General features: G+C 37.4%; 1 protein-coding gene across 10 annotated transcripts in view; it reads right to left on the bottom strand.

Moving 5' to 3' along the window:
• The window catches only part of CACNA2D3 (calcium voltage-gated channel auxiliary subunit alpha2delta 3), a 414,102-nt gene that overhangs the window by 36,564 nt on the left and 364,737 nt on the right, over nucleotides 1–12,801 (bottom strand). For all 10 annotated transcript variants that reach the window (XR_009487851.1, XR_009487850.1, XM_059856396.1 and 7 more), the window contains 3 exons: nucleotides 5,060–5,121; nucleotides 4,141–4,185; nucleotides 785–847 (listed from right to left, as the gene is read on the bottom strand). Coding sequence is in view for 8 of the 10 variants with exons in the window: in XM_059856396.1 (XP_059712379.1) it covers nucleotides 785–847; nucleotides 4,141–4,185; nucleotides 5,060–5,121 (170 nt within the window). In the remaining 2 variants the exon portion in view is untranslated. The remainder of the gene's footprint in view (nucleotides 1–784; nucleotides 848–4,140; nucleotides 4,186–5,059; nucleotides 5,122–12,801) is intronic.

Genomic DNA, 12,801 nt, shown 5'->3' with positions numbered 1-12,801 from the left:
GCTGTGCATCTGTAAATAGCAACAACATCTAAAAGGGAAATAGACAAACAGGTTTTCAGTGTATCCAGATCATTCCAAAATGAGTGCATTTCTTAGGTCCTGCTCATCATAACAAACTTAATTCAGCTGAGGGCTAAGCAGCAGTGTGGCCATTCCTAGTCACAGTCCCAACACATAAAACAATTCAACTTCAGACAATTCTGGCATGACTGGGGCACCATCCCAGCAGTTTTCAGGCAAAAGTTAATGAGAATGGGCATGGTTCCTTCATAAGGTTTGCAGGATTGAGCAAAACATTCTAGGATTCTGTGATAATCATATTTCTTGTCCTCTCCATTGTGATGCTGAGTGCTTAATTTTAATCCTTCAATGACTGTAATCCCCTTCAGCAAACAAACTCCGGAGCCCATAGCTCTGTAAAATCTCATTATCTCCAGTTTGAATGTAAAAGCTCTGTGTCCTCCCCCCCCTTCCCAACCTTTCCATGTGACAAAAATGGCACAGGGATTTTTTTTTTCTTGGAGTAAAAGCCTCTTACAGAAGACAGACACTTCTGCAGCGAGAAAGGTCTTTAAAGAGAACATTTATGAGTTTAAGAACAGACCCTGCTCCAATGGGAGAGAGAAACTGAGCTCCAGTGAGAATAAAGGTTACATTCTTTGTAGAAGGAATTCTTTTTTATGTTGCTAATTCCTTACCAATTTCAGATGGTGGCCTATTTAAAAAAAAGCAATTTTAGAATAATATGTTACATGAGAAGAGTCAAGAAAAATCTTACACTTACCTGCTGATAGTCTTCAGACACTAAAATAAATCCATTGTTATCTATTAGGTAACAGTTGATTGTCTGAAAAATAATAAAATACTATTTTAATTTTTGATTTTAGGACATGGCAATAAGTTAATTATATACTTTACTTCTAAGTCAATTCTAAATGGCTAAAACATTTAGGTTTTTAAAAGGTTTTACATAAATTCAAAATGAGTGTAGTCTTGGTTATGGGATATTATCCAATTTAATTTGTATGCTTTTTTCATGCAAAACTAAACAAAGATGTGTACAGAATGAGAGGATATAATATAATTACAAACAAACATAAAAACCAAAATTTTGTGGTTTTATAATCCCTTCTTAAAAGTTTTCCTTATAGCAAAGTTTGCAAAGGCAGAGAATTTCAGTGTTCCTGATGGCTTCTCATGTATTTGGAGAAAAACATCAGCACAATGTCATTACCCTAACGATGTATTAATGAAAACAGTGTCAGCCTGCAGAACCAACAGGGGACCAGGCAGTATTTTTAATTTGTTCATTGGGGGATGGGACCAGAAACTTCTGTAAAAGAGGCCCCACAGGTCTCCTAAAGCTTTTCAAATTGTATTTTTAATTGGGAACTGGGTTTAGAGGCAGGACTGTTAGCTTTTGGTAGGTCAGACGTCTGAACTGTATAAAACAAGGCAAAGCCAAATCAGAGCTTCCCTCCACACACACATGCACCATTTTAACCTCACAGAATTACTTGCTACAGGCAAAGTTTTAATTACTGCACGTCAGAGTTTAAACATGAGGTTTAACTCAAACCCTGAAACCTTGCTATAACTCAGTTTCTCCTCAGGATTGCCAAATGACTATCTCAGTGTTACATCTTTATTGTTTTTCTATTGTTGGTCTAAATCAGCAACATTTTTATCTTTGCTTATTGAAATTTCCACTACATTTGTATATAAGGAAAAAATAAGCAGAATGGCTTTCAATACAGGAACCCTCCTGGCTTTGTTTTTGATTCAAAAGCTTCCCTGCAGCAAATGGGCTGTACAGAAATATGACAAAATATGCTTTCTGCTACACTCTGCACATCCAGCAAGATCTCTGTGAGGTTTCAGGGAGGACAGCAGCCCCATGCAGTTGTAGCTGTGCAAGATGTGAAAATGAAGACTGATGTTTCCAGAGATGCTCAGATGTGCCTGATTCTCATTCTGGCCACATATTAGTACTGTCCTGGGGGGCCAAGGGGAGAAACTTGCAGAAATGCTAGCTTGAAGTGGAGGTTTTAAAAAAACCTGAAGCTGAAATCAGGCAAAAGTTGAGAATGAACATCATTCCCTAAAGCAAATGCAGGATATCAATTCTAAAGGAGGACCCAAGCTACAGGCAAGCCCAGTGACAGAAAACCTGCCAGAAAGGAAGTTGGAACAACTCATTTCCAACCTCTGATCTGCTAGAAAGCCCAAAGCTGGCAAATGCAATGTGAAAAGCTGATGGTGCTGGCCAGGAACTGAGCAGAGCTGATGCACTCAGAAGAGGCAGCTCCTCAAGCCCAGTGGTGTGGGAAGGATGGAATTTCAGATTCAGGCTCTCACTGCACAGCTCTGCTCTCCCCAAAGCCAACCTGAAACCTCCCACTGACTGCACCAGGAGAGGAGCTAAGTCAACACTGAGATCTTTTGAGGATACATATTTGCAGTCTTCATGCATGAAAGATTAATCTAAAGATACTGCTTTAGAAACAATATTTCTCCATAGTATAGAAAATAAATAAAAGAAGTCATGCTGGACAAGAAAAAGTGTAGGCTTAAATTCATAGTTCATGGCTTATGTGCTGTTGGGAAAAGACTGGCTCAATTCAAGAATTAGTGGCCATGTCTCAAATCTCTAAGATCTGGTTATTCACTAGCACAGTTCAGAACTACAAAATATACAAATTTTTTTTAGCACTTTTATTGGAAACAGGCATAATGCAATAAATAGAACCTATATATTTTTTGTGGAATGTGAAGATAAGAGGGTTTTTCTTTCAATCCATTTTAGAAATATTAACTAGTAAAAAAGTTCATTCATAACCATTCATTCACCACTTGCCAGCAAGACAAATAACTTTCACTATTACTACTGTTTTAAAGAAACAGCTTTTAATTTAACTTTAGCATGGACAAAGGGCAGCAGAACGCATTTACTCATTACTAGCAAATCTCAGCTTTCTGATACAAGTTTTATGCATGGGATAATAGCATTTGCATAGACTACAGCTGTATGAAAGAGCTCTAATTCACAATGTTTCACAGGTATTGGAAGTGAACTATGCTCAGTTCTGCCCAAAGGTTCAAGTTCAGTGAATTTCAGATTTCAAGGGAACATTCCATAGGTGGAGAGTCCCTGAGCTTGTAAAACTGTAGGCATGAAGTCCAGAATAAACACAGCAAGAATGTTAACTGAGGTCTGAGAACACATCTGAACTACAGAAACTTTGATGCAGTTCAAGTCCTCTATGTATTTTTCACAGCTCCAGGATACAATAACAGTAATGGAATGTAACATGGGTTAAGAAACCAAAAATGGAATAGAAAGAAAACAGAACATGCAAATAAAATGTGAGGCATCAGGAAAACAAGACTAAATGAGCAAATTGAAAGCTCTCAAGAAAAAAAAAAGCATTTTTAATTAATGGGTTGTCTCTATTTCAGGATCAAAGGTATCACACACTCATCACTTGACTCCCTTTATTTTTAATTATACTTACAATCATCATGTTATTATTAATAGTCATTAATATTTATTGAATATTGTGCTATTCAATTTGCATTAATGTCTTCATGTTTACTTTTAAATGCTTTAATTTATACTGTAAATGTTCAGCAGATATTTTCTTGCCATTGAGAGAAGCTGAGAAAGTTAACAGACTCACCAGAGGAGCTGTGATATTTGTTTGAGTCCTATCAACAGTGTGTTTTGTCATTAAGAAAAAGTCTGGAATCTCTAAATCAGCAATGTCCACACTATTACTAAATTTCTACATGTATGGTTTCTGCTGGTGTCCAGCTGAAGTCTTTAAACTGCTAGTGGCTTTTTTTTTTCATCAACAATAAGGTGGTAAACAAATGCCTTAGCACGGCTTCAAATTATTTTCCAAACTGGAGTCACAAAGCAGAAATTATTGCAAAACATATTTGAGGTACTGGAGTCAGCCTTGTAATTCAGAGGGTTCCTGAAACAGGCATAAAAAAAGTCTCACTATCCAAACAGCGTAATATTTACAAGGTGATAAAGACCATAATGTACAATGAGATGTTAAAATTAAATTCATCAACTGTATCTTCTACTGCAGTAGAAATATACAATAGAAAAAAAATCTGTTAAATACTTACTTCATCATCACAACTTATAGCACATCTGCCATCGAGAGATGCACACTAAAGATTAAAAGAAATCAATAAAGTATTTTCAATTATCTCTTTGATGATTACAAAATAAAACTTTATACAAATTCATATGAGCAAATTTTTAAAGGAGTTGATATTGATTACATCCTTATCCAAATTAATTCTAAAAATTACTAGTAAACTTTTGAATTGTTCACCAAATGTGTCCTGTTCCTCTCTGCAAAGAAAGTGTTCATTCACACTGTAACAATTTCAGCTGCTTTAAACACCAGAATCTCCTCCATACTCTCAATTTTTGAAGCCATTCATAGATGAGAGAAGATTCTCCAGCAGGGGTTGGGTCAGGGTTTATTTTCTGTAACAGCACAGTTCCAGTCGATTCTCAAAGCAGGGAGGGCATCTCCTAATCCTCAGAAAGTGCCTGATTATCCCCTTCAGTGAGTACAAATTCTACCCTTGAACGGTTTAGGTCAAGTTTATTGAGCACTGTGAGTGCCAACCCTGATTCAGTGCTGTAGTTTTGTTAATTAACCTGTGTGATCTTACAGTCAGTCAGTGTTAGAGAGAAAACCCAGGTGGGAAGCCATGATTCTGCTATCACTAGAAACAAATTCCACACTTCTCTTTACTGTTTACTCTTTCTCTAAGGGAGAAAACCCACTTGCTAACAAATTAATTCCTTATGCATTGCAGCCAAAATTTAATAAACTTTCAACTTGCTTCCAAAAATCAAGCAACTGCTCTTTCATTACTGAATTCTCCTTTTCTGTATCCAAATTTAAAACCAGAACAAGCCTTCAAATTGTTTCTTTACAATATTTTGCTTCTGACAAGATCATCACTTCCACAGTTAAAAAACTGTTGTGGATTCAATGACAAAAAACCCCTTCAATTTAAAATATACCTGTCTGCTTGCAGTCCAAAATTTCCGCTGGAAAAATTCAAGTTTCATCTGGATGCCAACAGCTGGGAAAGAGAAAAATAAACAAATAAACCCAGCATGCTTAACTCCTTCAAAATGATTCTTTAAAAATAGTCAGGAAGAAAAGGTTTCATTATGACAAGAGAAAGTTAAACCCTAAAATAAAAAACCCACAACTAATTAAATGGAAGAGACCACCCAGACATATTTTAAACCATTTAAACAGAAAGATGCTTGCATAACATGAAGAATACACATGGCAAACAAGCAAAAAAAACACATTCAAATTGCATGTCTCCATAGTTAATATCAAGGAACCACAAGCTGAACATATTTATGTTCACACCAATTTCATTTATATTTCACTGGTACCAATATAACAGCTGTAGGGAACCCACACAATGTGTTTTCTACTGAAACCCATGAAGATTTTCTGAGACAACATTAAAATGTTGGTTGATACTTCAAGTAATGATTTGTTTTGAGGTAATTGAATCCATAAATTATCAGTGGAACACAAGAAGCATTAAAAATTGATTTGAAAAATGGAAGTTAAGAGTATTATGTGTAATTCTGTAAAAGGGAAGTATCTGACAAATCTTGCTGGCTTTCAACATTTTTTAAAATTATATTAATGATAACAGATTGCAATTTTAAAAAAAATCAGTATTCAAGATACTACTGGTTTAAATTCTATGTTTCTCATAATCTCAGGTGGGATTATGTTTTTCCAAGTATCAGTGGAACTTTCTTCCAGCCTGATCTGATGTTCCTATCACTGTTTCTATTGGAGAGCAATATAAAGCCCTGAGGTCTGCAGAATATCCAAAAGCAGTTGATTCTTCTTGTTTCACTTGCCTAAACGGAGAGAACTCCAAAGAGTTTTAAAAGTCTGAAGATCTAACTCCTAGAAAATTCATGGTTTTTTTAAAAACAAAGCCTCAAAAAAAAGTTATTTTGGAAAATGGAATGAAATGTCATTTATTCATTCCTCCTCTAGGGCCTACAGCAGGAATAGGTTAAAAACATATTTACATTTAGATTATTGGTACTTGCTTTTGCAAATGCACACACACTGATGTCATGCACATATTTGATTTTGTGTTAGCAGGTAAGGAAAAGTATGTGAAATGAAATCTGTAATGGACTGATACAATGGGATGTGAAATTACATAAGGAACTTTCTTATGAGAGCAGGTCATAAATATTTTTCTGCTATCTGTAACTCACTGATGGTTTTGCTTCAGAGAGCAAGTAGAGGAATCCAGTTCTCCTTTTGAATAAACACCAGAGGAGACTCTCCAACTACATTTTATTATCTAGGAATTAATATTATGGTCCATGAGAAGGTGCTCTCTGATAGCCAAGCAGCACATTTGCTTCACCTACTGCTTGCCTTTGGGTTAATTCCTAGCACATCCTACCTGTTTTTTTCTGAAATGCAGGCAAAAAAACACAGACATACACACACACACTTAGAGGAACTTTCCCCAAGGCAATCATCACTTCTGGGTGCTGTGTCAGCATGGGAAGGGTCAGTCTCATGTGCTTGTAGAGAGCTGTGTGCACTGCACTCAGGCATTGCTCATTTAAGGTCCTGACAAGCTCAGCCCTTTGGAGCTCACACTGCTACAAATATCAGCACCCAGAAAACTGCTGCTCTTGAAAGTGTTAATGAAGGGTAATGGAAGTGTAATAAACATTAATTAAAGAGGTAAAACTCTTGTTCTCCCCTCATACAATTATATGTATACACAAATTTGAGCAGGATTTTGGACTCGATGAGCACAGGAGATCCCTCCCACTCCAAATTTTCTTATGATTCTGATTTAAGTGTAAATGTTTCGTAGAAAAGTGACAACTACAGCTCAGAACCTTCCTTACAAAGAGAGTCAATGTGCATGGAAAGTTTTCTGTGCTCTCTACAAAACCTACCAGACCAACAGAATCTGAAGCAGTAACAAGAGAAGTGCAGCAAAGCTCATCTGTGAAAGTGAAACATGCATGTTTCACTGAGTCACAATGGAATGCTGCAGCAGAACAACTGAAATGCTGGGATTAATTTCTGTGAAATGAGAGCATCCCTCTCCATGAGGATGAGAATGGGCAGGTTTGGTTTCATAGCAGCAGCTCAAAGATTTTGATGCTTTCTTGGACAGACTGTGAGGGAAAAGAAAGGTGAGTGAGAAATATTGGGGTTGCTCCCACTTGACCAGATTCCACAATTTCAGCAGTAGGGTAATTTGTGCAGAAACTGAAGGTACAGGCATTCTCAATTTAGCTACTGCCTGCCTTTAAAAAAGAAATCAGTTTATTTCTCTACCTAACTTTGAAAAGAGATGTATCACTAATCTCTGAGGTGCAATGCCATTAAGGAGGGTAAAACAGAAACCATCCACTCTGGTCAAGGTAATACAACATTACAACAGCAACATTTTAAGAAATTCCCCTTGTGAAGTAATTCCTCAATTAGTTTTGAAATCCTTTGGTTTGGTATTAAGTAATGAATACTACATTATGTTAAGTACATGATGGCTGGACTTGATTTACAGTTTGGCATGATGATCCAAAGGGTCTTTTCCCATTTAGAGATTCTATGATCTCTACCTGTGCTTGCAGGGCAAGAGGAGAGAACACACCTCACAAACATGGCACGGTGAAAGCAGAATTAGGCAGGTTTTTTGAGAGGTCTCTCTTAATATGAGACTTTGATCTCGCAGTTTTGTCTCATTTACACATCGTTCCCTGCACAATTCCACACAGGAACTTCCCTGTGACAGCTTCTAAATATTCTGTATCCTACAAGATATATAATAAATGAAAATTACTAATTGTTCCTAAAATTCAGCTAAAAATTATTTGAATGCCTCCAGATTTGAAAGAATTAACAGTGTTAAGGTATAGGAAAATTATTTTCTCTTCAACCCCTCATGTGATACTAAACCACTTCTGCAGGCTTTTCCCTCCTGAGCTTTTCAAGAACTTTGTGACTAGAAGATGACATTTTTTTTGTCTGGTCATTTAATGCCATTAGAGCTATTCAAATATACTTCAAAAGGTTTTTGAGCCGTTATATTCTCCTGAGCAATCCCTAATCCTTCAGCACTTGAGAACTTCTGAACAAAATATCTGTGCTCCAAACCACCATTAGATCTGTGTTTTACAAACTGCCTACATGAGGGGGGGGAAAGAAAACAGGAAAACTTCAAAATTATATCTCCCATCCTAGTTTAGCCTTCTGGGTGTAACAGCTACCACAGAGATTTAGATTAAAAAGCTTAAATTGCACTGAAATTTTTCTAAATCTTGTTCAGGAAGGTACCCAGAAACTGCCACAAATAACAAAAACTCTGACTGACTTTTGTGTGGAACGTACACTTCAAAGTATAAAATATTCTTCCACATTTGCAGGCTTGGTTCAACCAAAATGGCCAAAGGATAAAAATTGTTCAGCCAGGAAAAAAGGAGTTTTGTGTTCACTGCTGCCTTTTCTCCAATATCACAGAGGAGGGTGGGCTGGAGCTGAGGGCACACAGGAGAACAATTGATGGGAGCTGAGAGAGGGTTGTTTTGTGTTATGTAACACAAAACTATATCGTTTCAAACAAATATTGCAAATCCAACCTTTTGTTTTAGTCACATTAACGAATTTACTTAGGTGATGCAAATAAAAACCTTTAATTCTGCCTACAGAAAACAGTTATTTAACTCCCTGAGATTTCTTCTCTCTGTTTAATAAAGTGGCTGCTATTTTTGCAGCGCAGACCCTGTGAAGTAACAGATGGTTGAGAAGCACAAAGTTAAATTCTTGGGTCAGTGATAATTATTGTTAAATAAGTCATTTCCTTGTGCATCGATTCCATGGCTGAAGGTAATATTTCACTCTCTCAGTGGGTTGCTTTCAGGATGGAAGTACTGGGAAGTGCTCAAATGCTGCATGGCTCAAGGCTGCTTAGCATCAAGGCAAACATGAAGCAAAACAAATAACTACTGAGAATAGATCAGGATTGCTTGTGTTCCTTTCAATCTCCATGGTTAAGCAAATAGACAGGAAGATAAGGAAATCCTTCCTTAGCAAATTACTTCTGTGCAAAGAATTAGAATCCTTCTTAGGTTCTAAGGAAAAAGAATAATTTCCTACTTAACATACGAGAGGAAAATAGATTAGACTGATTTATTCCAGGCTAGAGAGGAGCTGAGTCTCCCTACAAACCTGACAAATGGATTCCAAATACATGATTATAGGAAAAAGTAGCAAAAGCTAAAGGGATTTCCATTCTGTGAAATACCTGTACACTAATACACTGTATATAAACACTAGATCAGCAAGGTTACAAAAATATCTTAAGGTCTCCACTCCTTTTCCCACGGAATACAGTAGAGACTAAGACTCTCTCATACAATAAAAGATGCCTAAAATCTTAAGGACATTTTGGCCTCCTATTTCCAATGGAATTATCTTAAATGAGGTTTAACTTGGCTTCAAAATAAGAAATGTTGGACACAGACTTGTTGCAGGATTATTTTTCAATCTGTATCACCTCTGTGTATTGAGCTTAGACTATTTAAAATGATCTTCTTTCTCCGTTGTAGTATTAACTCTGATTATCATCTTTTAAAATATCTAATAACTACATGTGAAATATTCCAGAACACACTTAAATACTTCTTAAAAAGTTGATTTCCCTTCTATTTATACTCTAAATCTGTTCCAGTTAAAAATCCATCTTCAGCATTTAGCTCAGGCAAAGAAGGAGACACTGACTCTACAGTCCAGTGCTCAATCCTGAGAAATAAACACCATAACTGTCAAGAACAGCTAATACAGATCAACAGAAGGCTCCACCCTATCACTAAAGATGATAAAAAACCTTGTAAGACACAGATGTTTAACATAGAACAGTTAAACATAAAATCTAGATATTTTTCTCCCCTCAGTTTCAGGAAGTCTTAGCTAACAAATTAGAGGTATTTCAATAGGACCTGCCCATAACATAGTTATGTAGACATTATTATAGACAACAATATGGTTATGTAGTAAGTAACTTAGTTATGCTTCAGTATCACCCAGCATAGCTGTACTCTCAGTGGCTGTACTCTCAGTCATTCCTTGTCATATGCAGGATATATAAAAATGTGAACAAGCACTTGTGAATTGGGCACTTCTCAGACTGCTTCTGGTCCCAGGTTCAGTTTACTTGCACAGTAAAATGCAGTCTCACCTTTCCAAACTCCACACTTCACTCAGCTTTCCTCTCAGTGATCTTTCCCCTTTTATCTACACTTTCCTCTTCTCACCCCTGCTCGTTGTTTCCAGCTCCTCTCTTCAAAGAGAAGATCTTCAGAATTATAACATGAAAAATGTATTTGTTTTATTGCCTGGAATGACTGACTCTGATGTAAACACCCCAAAAACAACAACAACAAAACAGCCTAACAGTTTAAGACTGGCTATTTTTTAATATACTGAAAATACAAGTTTATACCTGAAAGCATCAGGCAGTCTCAGTCCTGGGTGGTGACATCAGCCATCCTCATAGTGAGCTGTTATGGGAAGCCAAATAAGGACTCAAACTGACAAAAAATGGGATGAACTATTGAGCATTTATACACCTTCTTCTGTTTCTCTTATGATAAAACATGGCTCCTACCTCAGCAAAAGTAAGGTATCTGCTATGCATTTGGATAAGAAGTTATTTTCAGAAATTGTCCTTTGCAATGTGTTGCTTTGTTGTGTTGAGGTTTTCTAAGAGTTTATTATTTAACTCAGGGACAATTTCTAATGTTTTTACAACTTTATCTGTTGTTTCTCAACATGGAACCTTCTTGTTTACTCAACAATATGTCTATTGCATATTTAAGTACTCTAAAATTATTTTACTACTTTACAAATATTTAATTATTAAATCCTTTGAAATCCATGTAAATGTGCACCTACCTTTTCCACCTCAGTTTGAGCCACAGAGCCTGATATAGTGTCAAACACAAAATATCTCAAAGTGCAAACTATCACCTAGTTTTGGATTCTAAACAATAAGCTGGGCAAAATCTTGTATTATTTATGGTATCTTACCTTTATCTTTTTGTCATCAAGTAAGTGGAATGACTGAGAGACATTTTAAAATCCTATTTAATTACTGAGTTTTTTATGCGAGACAGTTTTGACCACTACTTCTTTCATCAGACCTATTGTGATGCAGGATGTAAAAGTGAATTCCCCTTAACTGGGGGAACTTCTGCCTCTTTACTCAGGAGCCTCAAGCCTGCTACTCTCTTCCAGAAGATTTGGAGAACTAGTGGTGGAAGATGATGTGTGCATGGAGACAACCAAGCTGGAGGGAAGGCAGTAGGAAATGGTGTTTCCTGGAGGCCAAGCTGAAGCAGAAGGGGAGGAGATGCTGGGAAGCTGCTGGGAGGCCAAGCTGAAAGGGGAGCAGGATGATGATTGCTGGGAGGCCGAAGTTCATCCAAACTCAAAGCACCAGGGAAAGCTGAAGGGCTTGGTTTGCAGCCAAGCCCTGACAAACTGAACTGTGGAGGGCAGTCTGTGAACATCATCAAAAACCAGACTCCCTCTGACTCCCTGACACACATCCTCCTTCTGCAGGACTAATGAAGCAGCAGCAGGAGCAAGGAGGAAACTCAAAAAGGATATAAATTGAGTGTAAACATAAAAAATATAGACACTGGTGACTGGAAGTCCATTGCCTTTTCAGGATTCTTCAGAGGGGATGTTGGAGGGAAAGAGGTTATCTGTAAATTAGCATTGAGACAATCATCCTGTATGCCAGACTTTACAGGACAGCAGCTGATGTTCTGCCAACACTGTGACAAAGGCTCCCACAGAATTCTGCTCACTTACCCCAGGATCAGCTTTGTGTACCAGGAGCAAAGCTCAAGGGAGGTGTTTGAGAACCCACCTGTAACTTTTTAAAAAAACCAAAAAACCCTGAAACAAACCTCTCATAAGGCTGGAGGAAGGTAACCCCTGGGCATGCACATTTACACTCAGGGCACTTTGCCACCAGGGAGGTGCCTTGTTCCTGAGGAATACAAGGAGTACAGGGACAGCATAAAGGAAAGGCTTAGGTGGCCCAGTTTGAAAAGGGTGAGGCAGGGCAAAGCTCAGCCCTGCCTGGTGCCTGGAGCATCCTCCCTGTGACTTTTAGAAAATACCTGACACCTACTGACAGGTGGCTCATTGCATTATCAAAAGAAAAACAGAAAGAAAGCCAAAAAAAAAAAAAAAAAAAAAAAAAGAAAACTGAGTAGTACTACTTTTAGCCTCAGGAAGTTTCAGCAGCCTGCAGAAACCAGGCAAGAATCATCACAGAGGAAACTCTGCTGGTGGCAGAGCTTTTATGAATTCCTATGAGCCTTCAACTTTCTTCCAGCATCTCCTAGCACAGCCACTGCTCTGACAAATAATTCTGAATTCCAACGGTATAGGAAGCATGTGAAGATTGAAATCTGACCACAGTAATGCTAAAATAATGAAGCAGTGAGAGTATTTTTATAACTCCCTTACCATTTTTTAGTTTTATAGGGTTTTCTTGCTATTTGAGTACTACCCACGACTGAAACGAAAAATAGGAACAGTATGGATTTGTTAGAACTTTTACAAATCTTAAGGGAAGATCCAGGACTTGTCAAGTTCTCAGGAAAAGCTTTACTTCTCACAGCTGAGCTCCTAGTTCAGAGCAGCACAGCCAGGTTACCTTTCC

Source organism: Haemorhous mexicanus, chromosome 11 (genome assembly GCF_027477595.1).
Source record: "Haemorhous mexicanus isolate bHaeMex1 chromosome 11, bHaeMex1.pri, whole genome shotgun sequence".
Taxonomy (NCBI): domain Eukaryota; kingdom Metazoa; phylum Chordata; class Aves; order Passeriformes; family Fringillidae; genus Haemorhous; species Haemorhous mexicanus.
Note: the sequence above shows the minus strand (reverse complement) of the source record. Positions and strands in the feature narration are given on the sequence as shown.